At 41.2% G+C, this 16611-nt stretch overlaps 1 protein-coding gene across 3 annotated transcripts in view; it reads left to right on the top strand.

Annotated features, from left to right (window-relative positions):
* The window catches only part of sept7a (septin 7a), a 77417-nt gene that overhangs the window by 57642 nt on the left and 3164 nt on the right, over nucleotides 1-16611 (top strand). For 2 of the 3 annotated variants that reach the window (XM_017721514.2, XM_017721513.1), the window contains exons 7-14: nucleotides 1931-2048; nucleotides 4356-4448; nucleotides 6502-6598; nucleotides 12039-12090; nucleotides 12649-12774; nucleotides 13540-13560; nucleotides 14644-14779; nucleotides 16057-16202. In XM_017721514.2, the coding sequence (XP_017577003.1) occupies nucleotides 1931-2048; nucleotides 4356-4448; nucleotides 6502-6598; nucleotides 12039-12090; nucleotides 12649-12774; nucleotides 13540-13560; nucleotides 14644-14779; nucleotides 16057-16202 (789 nt within the window). The remainder of the gene's footprint in view (nucleotides 1-1930; nucleotides 2049-4355; nucleotides 4449-6501; nucleotides 6599-12038; nucleotides 12091-12648; nucleotides 12775-13539; nucleotides 13561-14643; nucleotides 14780-16056; nucleotides 16203-16611) is intronic. The other variant, XM_017721515.1, reaches the window with a different exon arrangement.

The raw sequence follows: 16611 nt of genomic DNA, 5'->3' as shown, positions 1-16611 counted from the left end.
TGCAGTGTAGAGAATGATCCACCACCCAAGTAGTACCTGCTCTGTGAGGGTCCATGGGGGTCCTGACCACTGAAGAACAGGGTAACAGAGTATCAGAGAAAACAGATGGACTACAGTCTGTAACTGTAGAACTACAAAGTGCAGCTATACAGTAAGTGGAGCTGATAAAATGGACAATGAGTGCAGAAACAAGGACATAATGTTGGTCATAAGAACAGAAAGGACAGAAACATGGTCATAATGTTATGCCTGATTGGTGTAAATATAGTGAAAACATTTTCAAGTCTTGTGATATTGTAATTTTTTGCCCATCCATCTGTTGCCCACTCCTAAATACAAGTTGACTTTGCACTGTTTCTGAGCTGAAGGACACTAAACTCGCTGTTTTTGAGCTGAAAGTTAGGAGGTTAAAAAGCCTAGACTAGTAACATTAGCTGAGTTAACTTACCATTAGTATTTCTGTTTGTCTAAACAACTGACTGCCTTTTTCTCTGTAAATCTCAGATCACAGGATCTACTGTGGCTTTCTGGGGTCTTGATATGGTTTTAACACAGTGACGACACAATAATGAATTAAGCACTGAGTAACTGAAAAGTGCTGAGAGCCAAAGAGCATGACTTTTATCTTCTGATGTGCTCCCTTCTAGTGTGTGATGCTGTTCATCTTTAAATTCTGGAACTGAAACGCATAAGTGGCTTATAATGTTTTAACATGCATGTACGCGCATGTTGGCTTCACAGGCTTTGCTGGCAGCAGTGCGAGTGACCCAGCATGATTTACCTTCTCCATCCTTCTTCTGAAAGTGAAAATCTGTTTAAGATTCCAGTTTGATTTTAGTTTCATGATGGGGGACCATTTCTTGGGCTAGTGGGGATTGTGTGAGTGAATATGTTCTGGTTTAGAAACAAACACTCAAACAATTCACTCTCCTCAAAGTGTGTTGGGTTTATTGTGGTTTCTGATACGGTGTGACACACTGTTATCTATAAAATGAGTGAGAAGCAGCTTCATAAGGTGATTTTTAGCGTGCAGTTTGATGCTTTTTGGTGGGTAAGAAGATTCCATTATTTATTAGCCTCGTATCTCCAGTGCAAAACTAACTTTAGACCCCAGAGATGTCACGACTGATCCTCTACATTCAGGGTAACGTTTCAGCTTTTGGCTGAACCGTCATTTTAACTAAACTCTTTCTCTGTCTTGCTTTCCTCCCCCTGCCCTCTCTTTAAAATTAGTTTTAGCTGACACTTTATTTTGAGTCGTTCTTTTAGATGAAACAAACACTCAACAGACTCTCAGTGCAATGTCAGAAAACATATGAGGGTTAGGATTAAGGTTAGGGTTGGGATTAGGGCCAGGGTTAGGATTAGGTTTTAGGTTGGGATTAAGGTTGCAGTTTGGATTAGGGCCAGGGCCAGGGTTAGGATTAGGTTTTGGGTTGTGGTTGTTAGGGCTAGGATTACGGCCAGGGTTAGGGTTAAATTTTGGGGTGTGGTTAAGGTTAGGGTTGGGATTAGGGCCAAGGTTAGGATTAGGTTTTGGGTTGTGGTTAAGGTTAGGGTTGGGATTAGGGCCAGGGTGAGGGTTAGGATTAGGTTTTGGGGTGTGGTTAAGGTTAGGGTTGGGATTAGGGCCAGGGTGAGGGTTAGGATTAGGGTTTGGGGTGTGGTTAGGGTTAGGATTAGGGCCAGGGTGAGGTGTTGAGTAGGGTTGATAAGGTTATGTTTTGCATTATGAAAGTAACACATTAACAAAACATCCATTTCATGTAATTAATGAATCAGCAGAACATCTGCAAGATATTTACTTCAATGTATTCAGACGCTTCACTACTGCTACTTTGATATGTTGTTGCTGTGTTACTGATAATCCGTTAGGAGATTTGTAAATCATCTACAAAGCACCACTCATTGTTTTATTTCTTTCTTTCAGACTGAAGCCACTGGATATCGAGTTCATGAAACGGTTACATGAAAAAGTGAACATCATCCCCCTCATTGCCAAAGCTGACACAATGACTCCAGAGGAATGCCAACAGTTCAAGAAGCAGGTCTGAGTCTTTCTCCAATCTAAGTTCTTCAGCAGGTCTGTAAGAAATGTCACAGTTTGCTGTAGCTAAGTTTACTGCTCTGAACCAGAGTGTGATGAGCACAATGAGAGGGAGCCTGTTCCCCATCACAGATTAATAATCTGGTCCAGCATAAAGGGCTGTAGCTCTAATGGCTGTAAATAGATGTGTTTTACTTTTGTGTTGTGCTCTAAGTGAAAATAAATGTGGCCTGTGCAAAAGTCATGGCACATTTTATATTTTTGGTTTAAACTCACCAAGTAAATAGACAATGTGCTCTGAAATTTAACTTTGTTCCCCTAACTTATTTTGAATCGCATGTAATTAAGTGTACGTAGTGCAAAGTTAAGAGCTTGGACAATATAGGAAAACATGATGGTTGAATTAAACATCCTCTCTGACTAATGGGAAGAATAAGCAAAAAAAAGGGGAATAAAAAAAAGTTCACGTTAAGTTTATGCCCATTTTTTTTTTCTTTCTGATCTGGTGCACCAGTGCTTCTGGTTTGATTAAAAATTTAATTTAAAACATAAAATTACATCAGCTGTTAATATCGGTTTTCAGACTTTGGCCCTTAAAATTCTTTCAACCACAAGATGTTCATATTGGTGCTGTCTGGTCTTAGTCTGCAAAGCTTTTGTGCAAATAAAAATAATCAGGTTGTTGTGTTGTAATGGTCGTCAATGCTTGGAAGTGTTTGTGTGTGACTAAGCGCCTGATTTCCTCTCAATGTCATATTGACTGGCCCGTTTGAGAGAGTGTGATTTGCCCTATATAGAAGCTCAAAATGGGACACGGAACCAAACAGAAAATCAGCACAAAATCATTACCAGCGTTTTTATGAATCGCCTTCAGCTCAGATTTGGTCTTTTAAAGTGTTTTGGACGAGTCAATTCAGTGATTTGTGTATTTAGAGCAACACTTCACCGTTAACCTCTTTTCCAAAGGAGAGCTGTATCTGCAAGCTTACATACATTATATTGCCAAAAGTCTTCACTCACCCGTCCAAATCATTTAATTCAGGTGTTCCACTCACTTCCATGGCCACAGGTGTATAAAGCCGAGCCCCTAGGCCTGCAGACTGCTTCTACAGACATTAGTGAAAGAATGGGTCGCTCTCAGGAGCTCAGTGAATTCCAGCGTGGTACCGTGATCAGACGCCACCTGTGCAGTCGTGAAATTTCCTCACTAGTAAATATTCCACAGTCAACTATCAGTGGGATTATAACGAAGTGGAAGTGATTGGGAACGACAGCAACTCGGCCACAAAGTGGTCGGCCACGTAAAATGACAGAGTGGGGTCAGCGGATGCTGAGGGGCATAGTGCGCAGAGGTCACCAACTTTCTGCAGAGTCAATCACTACAGACCTCCAAACTTCATGTGGCCTTCAGATCAGCTCAAGAACGGCGTAGAGAGCTTCATGGAATGGGTTTCCATGGCTGAGCAGCTGCGTTCAAGCCTTATATCACCAAGCGCAATGCAAAGCGTGGAATGAAGTGGTGTAAAGCGCCACCACTGGACTCTAGAGCAGTGGAGACGTGTTCTCTGGAGTGATGAATCACACTTCTCCATCTGGTAATCTGATGGACAAGTCTGGGTTTGGTGGTTGCCAGGAGAACGGTACTTGTCTGACTGCACTGTGCTGAGTGTAAAGTTTGGTGATGGGGGGATTATGGTGTGGGCTTGTTTCTCAGCAGTTGGGTTCGACCCCTTAGTTCCAGTGAAAGGAGCTCTTAATGCTTCAGCAGCAAGAAATTTTGGACAATTTCCTGCTCCCAACTGCTTTTCTGGTGTGGAAGAACTTGACTGGCCTGCACAGAGTCCTTACCCCAACCCGGTAGAACACCTTTGGGATGCATTAGAGCAGAAACTGTGAGCCAGGCCTTCTCGTCCAACATCAGTGTAAGATCTCGCACATGCTTTTCTGGAAGAACGGTCAAAAAATCCCATAAAACCTTCACAGAAGAGTTGAAGCTGTTATAGCTGCGAGGGTAGGCCAACATCATATTAAACCCTATGGATTAAGAATGGGATGTCAGTTAAGTTCATATATGTGTGTGAAGACAGATGAGTGAGTACTTTTGGCAGTATCGTGTAGTTTGGGTTAGTCTGTATGAAGCAACTGTGCTTTGAACTGTAGCCTAAAGCAGATATTTATGTTCCATTGCTAAATAGTCATAGCAAACCAAAAAGGTTATACAGGAGTTTTTCTAAATAAGATCCTCACAAGTATTCCCAGATTTCCATTTCTGCAGTAACTCATGCGTTTTCACTACTACTCTCCACAGATAATGCGAGAAATCCAGGAGCATAAAATCAAAATCTACGAATTTCCAGAAACGGACGATGAGGAGGAGAACAAGCTAGTGAAGAAGATTAAGGTTTGTATGTTCTCACTATGAAGGCTTTTAAAAACCACATGAATTTTGAACTAAAAGCCTGGCCAAAAACCATTTAAACCATTTACAGTTCACGCCATTGTTCTGTAATGATTTACAAGTGAAGTAAATCAATTTAAAATCAGAATAATCTTTTAGAATCACCTTATACATCAGCAAAACTGCAGAGCCATGGACTTGTGTAGTCGGTTAACCGTGTTTGTATTATTTGCTGAACTTTGACCCTAAAGAAACATTCCTCCGTTTTAAAATCTGGGCATGTCGTTAGTTCTAAGTGGGCAAAATAAGCTTCATCACATGGTGTTTATTACTGTCAGTAATTCAGTAACATTATTTTTGTTGCATGAATGCAGAACCTAAACATGAGAATCACTTCTACAGACTTTCCCATTTTCATCACTGACATCCAGTGAGAGCAGCAGTGGCTGCATGTTCCTATATATATATATATATATATCCCAAATACAGTCAGTGCTTCATACAACTCGTGTATTCTTGTTTCAGTGGAGGCTCTTGATGGAAACGGGAGCTCTGCCAAGCTATTAATTGATGGTTTGCTGCTTGTTGATTTATCCATAGTTCTTCCATGAGCACTGTCCAGTGTAGTCTGGTTACAGTGCTGAAGGTTTTGCTTTAAAAGCCATTTTAAAGATGCATTTGATCAAGAGGTCTCAATCACAGACTCTGTCAGAGCAACAGACAGTGCCCTGCAGCTGAGCTTCAGCCTGGGCTGTTACGGATGGGCTGAAGGGTCAATCTAAAAAAAAAAAAAAAAAAAAAAACATTAGTGCAGTTAAAAAAAAAATGGGGAATTAGTCTCGTTAATAATTTCTTGCAGGAATTGACAATTCTAATAAGATAATGAGCAGCTATATAAATTATCTGCTTTGCTGTTTGTGCAGGTACTATATAGTGGTCATTCTTGTTTAGAGTCTGTAATTGATCTAAATCTCACTTTAAATCTGACCCCCCGTCCCAATAAAGTAACTGTGGCACTGCCTCAATCGATTTGTTTGTTTCTGACCGCTGAAACGTGAAACGTGATTTGTCTCTTTTAACTAAGCACAGGAAGCAGGCAATCGATGATGGTACCCTTTAGTAGAAGTCCCTTTGTAGAAGTAGGTCAAATAGACACTCACCCTCTCGCTCAAACACACAGACAGATGTGTGGTACATATAATATTTTAAAGGAGGCCTTTTGGGCTGTTATTTTTCAATGAAGTCTCTGTAAACACTCCATCGTGTTAAAGTGTCTCGCTTTGTATGAAGAGCAGTTTTTAAAGAATGATTTGACAGTTGTCTTTTCCAAACTGTTGTTAAAAGCTTATATTGAAACTCTTTTGGCTTAAAGGTGGTTTAAACACCTGAAAGGTTTGCCTGCTGATGAGCACTGACATCACAGCTAGTGTGGACATTGGCTTTATGCCTAAGCTATATATATATATATATATATAAACAAACAAACATATTTTCATGTGACACAATGCGTGTCAGAATATTTGGACACACACACCAAATGTACCCACAGTGCCAAATTTGGGAAAAACAGATCTGTTCAGTTTTTTTTTTCCAGTTTTATTCAGTGTTTCACATAATTGTGCTGCACTAAATCCAGTTAAACAGGCTAAACCAATTATGCTGTCCTGGCATGCATACAGATGGTCAGTGGGGTTTTTTTTCCAAACCCTTTCTGCAGGTTTCCTTGAGGCTATTCTGTCAGCAGAATAGAAATCGACTCAGCTAATGTTTTTATCAATATAATCAAAATTCCGGAGCTAAATGTTATTTGTGTTTTACATATTACTTATTTAATACAAAAAAAACTTAATAGAAAGCTGAGCTGAGGGACCTCCGAAACAGGCTCAGATTGAATATTATGGCAGTTGTAAAAAGGGGTTAAGTACTGACTACATCCATAAAATAACAATAAAAACATGGTCATTTTGTCCAGCTCTACCGTGAAGGAAGGTGCTTGTATAGATGTCTGAGATTATATGGGTGAGCTTGTGTTTATGTACGTTTTTTTTCTCTGCAGGATCGGCTGCCTCTGGCGGTTGTTGGCAGTAACACCATCATAGAGGTGAATGGGAAGCGTGTGAGAGGAAGGCAGTACCCCTGGGGCGTGGCTGAAGGTAACGGACCATAACGAGTCGCCTGTTTAAATATATCACAGTAATACAGGTTGAACCTAAATCATGCCAAATGTGTCCAAACCCAGCATAAACCATGAGATTAATATGATAATGTGAGGAAAACGTTTTCTGTGTAGAGAACTGATGCAAAATTTTTAGTCTCTTAAAATTGGTATCTGTATCAGTATTTATGCTGGTCAGGCCCTGTTTTGTTTATTGTTAGATTATACTTGTTATGAGTGAGATTTCTGTTCCATTTTTGATGTTTGTTTGGCACTTTTCCACAGCAAATTGTAGCGTTACTGATATCAGTGGACATTCACAACATTGGAACGCAGAACAAAGTGTTGGCATTATACAGGGGAAATTGTTAAACTGTGAAGTCAAACCACATAATATGACCAAAGAACAATGACGTATAACTGATTAACTTTATCCCTTCCTGCACAACACTGACCACGTTCTAGCAAACGTTAGGCAGCTAATTTGTCTTGAGATCCTTAGCTTGCTTTCATAGCCATGCAGGTCATTCTCAAAGAAAAGGAAAATGCAGTAAGATTGTATGTGTCACTCTACTCACACTGTGGTCACTCTACTCCACAATCTGATGGAAAATCTCCGTTTACATGCTCACTACAAATAATCAGATGCAAAATGAAGCGCATGTGTGGAGAGCCACTTAGTGTAAACGTTACCATGACAACGAGCATCACGTGAGCCCAGTCAGCGTGAGATGAGCAGCAGTGAGCAGTGCTTTTGTTTTTTAATTGCTTTTAAATGACGTCAGACTCAGGAAAACGTCCTTCACATGCCCTTATTAAAGAAGGGCAAGAAGAAGACGTCGTGTTCTGAGACACATAAGCTGGACGACTGTCCCACCGCCGTCTTTTATAGATCAGAGCATGAACTTCGTCTCCTCTGCAGACCAGTTTCTGCTCCGCCGTGTTAAATGGTATAAACATTCGCTATGATGCGACGCGCATGCAGAACTTTCTGATAGGGAATGTAATCAATACAGGCTTTACACGGATATTGTTCTTCTATTTAACAGATTATTTACAGGATCACCCACCTCATTCAGTCGGATAGAAACTGTATTCCAATGGCCTCAATCAGACTACACTATTCCGATTGAGCCGTTAGTCGAATTATTAACAGAGTATTAGACTGCATGTAAACATGGCTAATGTAAAACTGAGTGAGGCATCTTCATCTGAGAGATTATAAAACAGAACTTTGTCTATGTTCTCATTCATAAATGCTGCCACTGCTGTAATGTTTTCCCTGCTATGTCGGATACGGAAGTGTGAAAAGGGTTTATTGAAGCTTGTTTGAGCAATTAATCGGGCATCGCTTCCTCCTCACACCACACGTCAAACGATGACCAGCTGAAAAGCTGGAAGCTGAAATTTGGCCCAGTCCTGAAATTCAGTCATCTGCTAACAAATGGGGCTTAAAAGCAGGTTAAAATCACAATGTGTGCCTGGCTTTATGCACTGTAATAAAGAGGAGAATTAGAAGGCATTAGAAGTAGGTTGTGATACAGAGCCTGGAGGATGGGAGGAAGGATGCAGGCCGGTAGTGAAAATGAACAGAATCACACAGCAGACAGGAAGCGAGAGTCTTCATATACTTCAGACAGGAAGCTCTCGTAGTTGTCACAGGACACGTTACTGCTCAATGACACTTTATTATCATACTGTATGAAGTATGCTTGGCTGCGGTCGGAACCTTTGGAGACCTCAGACATTTTGCATTGTCAGTTTAGTTTTATGTAGAGTGAGAAAAGTTTGTCCGTCTTCAAGTTCCAAAATTAATTTTTCTTCCACTTGTTTACATTACTGTGCTAAGTTTATGAGAAAATGATGCATCCATTTATCTCAGCAGTAAGCATTTATTTGCTCCATAAAAACACAAAGTAAATACAAGTAAAACAAATAAACGATCCTCTGTTCTGACGGAGTTCCATGTGACGTCTTTAGATCAGCGAGGAGTCAGGAACCAGAACCTGTGTTCTTCTAACTGTATTCTTACCTGCATACTCATAACTTCACATAAAAATCTTGTTTTATTTGTGTTGGTTCCAGTGTTACATTGTACAGGGAGATTCACTCGAAAGAGGCCCTGAGTATTCTACTGTAACTCCCTTTAAGATGAAGCAGTGTGAACCAAAAAAATACGCTGCATGCCTTAATGTGTGTGTAATCGATTACATTACATGCGATGCTGGAAGTGATCTCCGTTTTCTGCCAGAAAACACACAAAGGGCTACAGGAGCATGCATCCGGAAGTTGGGAGGTTAATTGTACTGACAGCTGTCCGGCACCAACCTCATCACTCCGATGCAGGGGCATCACGGCTTGTTCGAAGCTCCATATGCTGAGGAGCACATTACACGTTTTGGTAACATTTTATTTGAAGGCTACCTACATAAGAACTTCATGACGCATTCATAAGCGCTGAATAATGCGTTTATGAAGCACTACTTGAACATTTATTAAGTGCTTATGTCGGTTCTTGCAACCTGACATATGTTTTATGAAATAAATGACATTGTACTGACATAATAAGAATAAATGTTGAACATATTTACAGCACTAAACATTTAAAACAGTATACATAAGTATATGTCAGCATTCTTAAGATCATTGTACTGATATCAGGTTAAATATGCCTGGAAACCACCCCCTCTTCCCTCCATGGCATAGATAAGATGATTGATGCAATTATATATAGTGTTTAAAATATCTTCTGTAAATATGTTCAAGGTTTATTCTTATTATGTCAGTACAATGTCATTTATTTCATAAAACATCTTATGTCAGGTCGAGAACCGACATAAATAATAAATGTTCAAGTAGTGCTTCATAAACACATTATTCAGTGCTTATGAATGCGTCATGAAGCCCTTATGTAGGTAGCCTTTAAATAAAGTGTTACCCACGTTTCCTTCAGATTGGTTCATCCTAGTGAGAGTTATTACAGAATAGCCGGGGCCTCTTTTGAGTGAATCTCCCTTATTTTTACAGGCAGAAACACAGTTGTTGTCAGACAAAAAGGTTTTAGACATTTTTCTTGTCTGCCTTTGTCTTTTAATTCAGAACAATTGGCTTGCACACAGAGGAGGCAGACCTCTGCATTTAACCCATCCATGCAGTGAAACACCCACATACATGCACACTAGTGAACACACACAGTAGGGGACAGTGAGCACACTTGACCGGAGCAGCGGGCAGCCCTATCCATGGTGCCCGGGGAGCAGTTGGGGGTTAGGTGTCTTGCTCAAGGGCACTTCAGTCACGTACTGTCAGCCGAGGGGATTGACCCAGCAACCTTCCGGTCACAAGGCTGGTTCCCTAACCTCCAGTCCATGACCGTGTGTGTGTGTGTGTGTGTGTGTGTGTGTGTGTTCTTATCCATATATATATATATATATATATATATATATATATATATGTGTGTGTGTGTGTGTGTGTGTGTGTGTGTGTGTGTGTGTGTGTGGACACTGTCCAGACCTTTGCCGCAGTGACAGGACAGTCTCTATTCTGCAGGGAACAAGAGTAGAGACTGTACTCTTCTGCACTAGAGGTTGGAACTTTGCTGTGAGGATATGATTTCATTCCGCTAGTGAGGTTAGTTACAGACATTTGATGGGTCACAGCTCACCCCAAAGGTATTGGATGGAGCTCCACCACAGCCCATGTATGTCCCTCTAGCCCACGCCTGGCTTTAGGCAGCTTCTCCAAAGCGTCCCATTCTATTGGTCAGTGCTTTTCTTTGAAGATTAAGAGGACAAATAAATGATGCAAAAAAAAAAAAAATTCTAATGAAAGTGACTATCTGTTCTCAGATTGCATGAGACCTTTCTGTGATCCTTTTGGTTGAAGTGACTCTGTCAGAGTAAATGTCAGGGTGGGTTTTCCCCTCCTTTTCTTTCCCACAATGACCCAGACTGATTCAGCTCCATCTTCTCAACAACTTGAACTGATATCAGTGCTAATGCTCTGGAGTTCATTCTTCCAGAGGCTCGAGAAAAGCTGTTTAGATAAGAAAAGTGGGTCAAGATCATCACATGGAGTTGAAACTCAGCCTGCAAGAAATAGCTTGGCTGTATTAGTAAACACTGGTCTGTGTTCTGTCACTGATACTGCTTCAGTGTATGTTTATGTGGGTGTGTACGTGGGTTTGTGTGTCCAGTGCACCCTCAGAGCCAATAGAGGCATTTCTACAGCGATACCGATGCGTCCTCAGAAGGGGTTTCGAATGACTGAGATAGTTTTGACAGGCGGCATGTAAGCTTAAAATGGCATGTGGTCGTGAAGGGGGAGGTTTTGGCCATCCATCAGCATTCGCACAGTCAGCTGGCGCATTGAGATTATGGGGATTTCATACGCCATCTGCTGGATGTGTAGTGTATTACAGTGAAGTACTTGTTGTATTTGGTCTAAAACTATGTTTTTAATTCTGTCCTGTATTATTCATGAATGGCACCCTGCTCAAGGGTGAAGAATCCAAACCAACCACACCAGAGGGCAGCCTTATGTCTGGAGAATTATTTATTTATTTATTTATTTTTTATTTTTTATTTATTTTTTTTCTTGCACGCAGGCACCCAGACATTTAGCTAGCCTGTTAAACAATGGACAGTCACAATATTACTGACACATTACACAGCAGTACATTCCTTCGAGGCCAGCTGATGGAAATGAGCTTTTTGGCTAAATCTGGCACATTTACATGAAAATGTAATTTTGTCTAATTCTGTAATACTATAAAAGCCTCCACTTTTCTAGGAAGCTTTCCACTAGATTTTGTAGTGTGTCTGTGGGAATTTGTCCGTTCGGTCAAAAGAGCATTTGCGAGGTCAAACGCTGATCTTGAACGAGAAGGATTGACTCACAGTCAGCGTTCCAGTTCATCCCAAAGGTGTTCAATGCTGTTGAGGCCAGGGCTCTCTGCATACCCATGAAGTTCCTTCACACCAAACTCACCCAACTGTGTTATTAAGGACTTCTCTTTGTACGCAGGACACAGTTTTCACTCTGTTCAATCTGTTAGTTCTGTCTACACTTTTGCCCATAGACGCTTCCATTTGACGAAAATAGCACTTACAGTTGTCTAGGGCCGATCTAGCAGGGCACAGGCTGACTTATGCAAAGGTGGCATCCTATGACAGTGCCACATTTAGCCACAGAGCTCATCAGTATGATCCATTCTACTGCCAATGTTTGTCTGTGGAGACTGCAGTGTGTTCATTTTCTACACCTGTTTACAAGTGTGGCCAAAACACCCAACCATGATAATTAAGAGGGGTGTCCACATACTTATGGCCATGTAGTGTACAAGATGCAGCTGAAAGTGCTTACTTTGTCAGTGGTTTTGCAGGCAGAATGGTACACCAGAGATTGAGTATTGTCATGTTTCTCCGTCTTATTTTCAGTTGAGAATGGAGATCACTGTGACTTCACAATCCTACGAAACATGCTCATCAGGTATGTTCATGATTCTGAATCAGTTGTTTTGGATAAGTGTTTCATGATGCATCAAAAGTCCTGCATGTTTTTACAGTAAATGGTAAACAGTTCAGTGCTTCTGTTCTAAGAAGCTAGCACTACACTGATGATGTGTTCTGCCTGTTGGGCAATCAATGTGTGCATGTAAAATTGGCTCCCGTCATGTTTAATTTTTTCCTTTTGTTTATACATTTAAACAGATTTAATTGATTAACAAAATGTTAAATGATGAATAAATAGACGTATGTGACAGAAAAAGCCAGTGATACACAATAAAATAGTGAAATGGGCCTTGAAGTGAAATAGAACAACCAAATTATAAACAGAGCGAAAAATATTAAGAGTAAAAGTTTGAAGTGAATTCAAGTGAACATAAATCAGAGATGTTATGCTGTTACTGTTTTTATATATGTTACATTTACTGTTCAGTGTTTTTACTTTGTCATACTACCTGTTTGGTTTTGAGCACTGTACTCCAGCAACAGCAGGTGGCTTGTAAAGGCTTTTATCATTTCTGTTCTCTTCAATTTTGTGCAGGACCCACATGCAGGACCTGAAGGATGTGACTAATAACGTCCACTATGAGAATTACCGTAGCAGGAAGCTTGCTGCGGTCACCTACAATGGAGCTGACAACAATAAGAGCAAAGGCCAGCTCACCAAGTGAGTATGTTTTAACCTGATTGTGTCAGGGTGCACTGTATCACGGGTCACATACCCTGTACCTGCAGCCATTGGCTGTGTTATCAGAAACGCCTACCATGCAGATGCGTTTTGTAGGTTTACAGTTAAGGCTATAGCCCAACTGTTGCTATGCAACAGCAGTGCTGCAAGGATTATAAGCACTGTGTACAGACTTTTCAGGTTGACTGTCCATATTTCAGGATACAGTTGACCAGATTTGAATAAAATATCTCTAAACGAACGACATTTTGGTCAAACCAACAGCTGTTATTTGTCCACTAAGTTGCTCAGGTTCATGATTTTTAAGATTAAGATTAGGTAGATTAGGTAGGTGCACCAAATAAACAGGCAACAGAGCTGAACGATTGTGTATGAACAGAATGAATCATGTGGTTTTTCATACTGAGTTCTCAACGCAGAATGTGCATCACTTTGATTATAATATTAGTGAAGTTTCCATCCAAAAAAGCCCAGTGAAGCTCAAGGCTGCAGTCAACCCCACTACCAACACACCTAATGCACACCTAAAGTCTGCTGCCTTTACACAGTGCTGGAACAGCTAACTCTGCACCCTCACAGTCCAAACAAACCATGCTCCCACTAACTCCCTACTCATCCAACCCTCAGAGCCACTCATGTATAATAAACCCAGCCAATCATCCTCAAGTACGATCCGGAAGCACGAGCAGACAGGAGGATGTCGGCTGCATGCTAAAGTTTGTGTGTTTTTTGTTCTTGTTTTAGAGTTGACACAGTTGAAGGCATGTAAGTGGCTCGCTTCAGTTCACCGGTAGACGCTGTATTACACTCCTCTGCCCTCCTTTGCCCTCGTTTTCTGCCCTTTTCTCCCTGCTTGTCTCTATAGCAGGTGCCCAGCTTCAAGCAGCCTCAGGCAGTGGGATGGTAGCTACAAAGAGTTTATAGAGTGTGTATGTATGTTGCTGTTTTAAAAGCTGTTCAAATTACTTGTATTGAAGATTGAAGTGAAAATGAGTTAACACATCCTCTACAGAGAATAAGTGTGTTTGTGTGTGTGTGTGTGTGTGTGTATTTATCTCAGGAAGAAAATGTGGCTCATGCAAGAAATGTGCACGAAAACATCATATCTGTGTTCTGTCTAGAGGACGTGTTAGTGTTTTCACTTTAAAAATCAACAAAATTTGTAGTTTGGCTGGGGTGTTCCAACTTGCGTGTGTGTGTGTGCGTGTGTGTGTGTGTGTGTGCGTGTGTGTGTGCGTGTGTAGTAAATATAGTCAGATAATCGTAGGTCACATTGCATGTTTTTGATATGTGATGATACTGACCTCAGAAGATAACCAGACCAGCTGGTCTTTAATCTCTGCAGTATATATGTAGACTGTCCAGGCCCCGCCCACAAATGCGTTCTCTCGTGGCTTCTATTGCCAAATTCTTTCTTAGCTGTTATTTTATTTTGTTCATTAAAATCCTAAACGCTAAATGAAATTAAATGAAGTACTCCACATAATAATGGGACAGATATTTGCCATTGTTCCTTGCTGATGTGCTGATGTGCTGATGTCCATGTGTTCAGCTTTCCTACAGTTCACTAACCCTGCCTCGGCTTCGCTCACTAATGCAGGCTCTAAGGAAGTTCCGCCCTTTAGCTTCGGGTCCTAAAGCCTTCCCACGTTATGGGTTTTCCCTTTTTTTTCCCCCTCTTCTTTCCTGTCCCCTCTGCCCCACAGGTGGATGTTCACTGGGTGTTTGTTTTTGGGCTCTTTTTATTTTTATTTATTTATTTTCTTAAGCTGGACCAGATCAAACCAATAACTGTGCATCTGCGCACCTGCCTGTGTGTTTGTCTGTTTGTGTGGGGTTTGTGAGCAGAAGTCCTCTGGCGCAGATGGAGGAGGAGAGGAGAGAGCACATGGCTAAGATGAAGAAGATGGAGATGGAGATGGAGCAGGTGTTTGAGATGAAGGTCAAGGAGAAACTCCAGAAACTGAAAGATTCTGAGGCAGAGGTACAAAAACTGGCCTGTTGCCGTCACAGTTTGTTTTAGTGATCGAGAGATCTGCTCTTCTATGCAAAGGTTTGGGCGCCTCTGGACAAATGACATGATAATAAGTGAGCACACCGTCTACAGAGAACACACGTCTACACATTTTAATGCACAGTTACTGTTTCATTTGATGAATTTAACATACTGGGGAAAAAAGAAAAGATCAAGTGTGGCCTTTTCAGAAATGATGGCACACTTTGATATCGTCTTAGTTCTTTCCAAGGTTAAAATCAGGAAATGAATAGAAATTCTGCTTAAGGTTAGTAGAGAAACACCATATCTAAGAGTGCTCTCTGTAGAGCCCATGTGTCAGACACGAGGCCCGCGGGCCAGAGCAGACATATGGCACGGTCATATATGGCCTGCAAAAGCATTTTCATTTTCAATCAACATTAGCCCGTTTCACAGTGCGCTGCACTACAGTCCCCAGCATGCACTGCAGCATAACGTGCTACTACTGTCCCGCCCCAACAACAATCTATGGGACAGCGGTTACACCTCAGTTCTACACAATTCCACACAATTCTACACCAGTCATATCACCAAATGCATGTCAGCTGCAGTGGTTGGTTAGTGTAGTTGTTAACACCTCTGCCTTCTACACTGTAGACTGGGGTTCAATCCCCCACCTGGGTAAACACCCTACACTAAACCAGTAAGAGTCCTTGGGCAAGACTCCTAACACCGCCTTCGCCTACCTGTGTAAAAATGATCAAATTGTAAGTCGCTCTGGAAAAGAGCGTCTGCCAAATGCCATAAATGTAAAATGTAAATGTAAGCCAATATAATCAATTAACATCAGCTCAGCAGCAGCTTAATGACTGCTGGCAGGTGTGTAGTTCAAGCCAATAGGTAGGTTTAAAAGACTGAGCTCCTGGGGACAATTACACTTTGAGTATTTCAAGTGTCCGTGAAATATTTCAAGGTTTACTACAAGTGCATTTATTTTACTGTTGAAGTTTTTTGCGTATTTTGAATAAACAGTGGCCAGTTCGGGTTGCAGCACAACATTAATTCCTCTGGCCCACAAGTTTAATGAGATTTTTAATATAGTCCTTGTACTGGTTATGTTTGACACCACTACTGTAGACGGTGTTATTTTCACTTAGAAAATCAACAAAACATGCCATTTGACTAGGGATGTTTCAGCCAATCATATCGTGTCGTTTGAGCCAACTGTGACAGTCACTGTGGCCAGGATTTATAGCTTGCTTGCCCCACTGTGTTTGTTCCTTTAGCTGCAGAGACGTCATGAGCAGATGAAAAAGAACCTGGAGGCGCAGCATAAGGAGCTGGAGGAGAAGAGGAGGCAGTTTGAGGAGGAGAAGGTCAGCTGGGAGGCCCAGCAGCACCTGTTGGAGCAGCAGAAACTAGACGCCTCCAGGTACACACTAGTACACACGATAGCACTAACATTGGCATTGCTGTTACTCCTAGATTAGTAGGATCCTGCTTTATTATGCTGGAGAAGACCAAAGACTAGGAAACTTGCAGTGTCACTATTTACAAGACTGCCGCTAGATTTTAGATAATATTTCCAATCATGCATCTGGTGGGAATGTATAAGTAGATAAAGACTTCTTCCATTCTATAGTGATACGGATGGTAAGACGCGCTGGCTGGGTGTGTAAAGATCTGCGGCTCGGCTCGGTTCAGTTCGCTGTAGAGCTGTATATTCTGGCAGATCGTCAGCCAGAAGGACTTTCATTAACCTGTAAAATGTGCAGTTACTTTTTAAACTTGATATAAACATTTACACATCAACGGAATATGCAGCGAATTCAGCATCGCTG

The sequence above is a fragment of the Pygocentrus nattereri genome, chromosome 27, assembly GCF_015220715.1.
Source record: "Pygocentrus nattereri isolate fPygNat1 chromosome 27, fPygNat1.pri, whole genome shotgun sequence".
Classification (NCBI taxonomy): domain Eukaryota; kingdom Metazoa; phylum Chordata; class Actinopteri; order Characiformes; family Serrasalmidae; genus Pygocentrus; species Pygocentrus nattereri.
The sequence above is the reverse complement of the archived record's forward strand: the minus strand, read 5'-3'. Positions and strand labels throughout refer to the sequence as shown.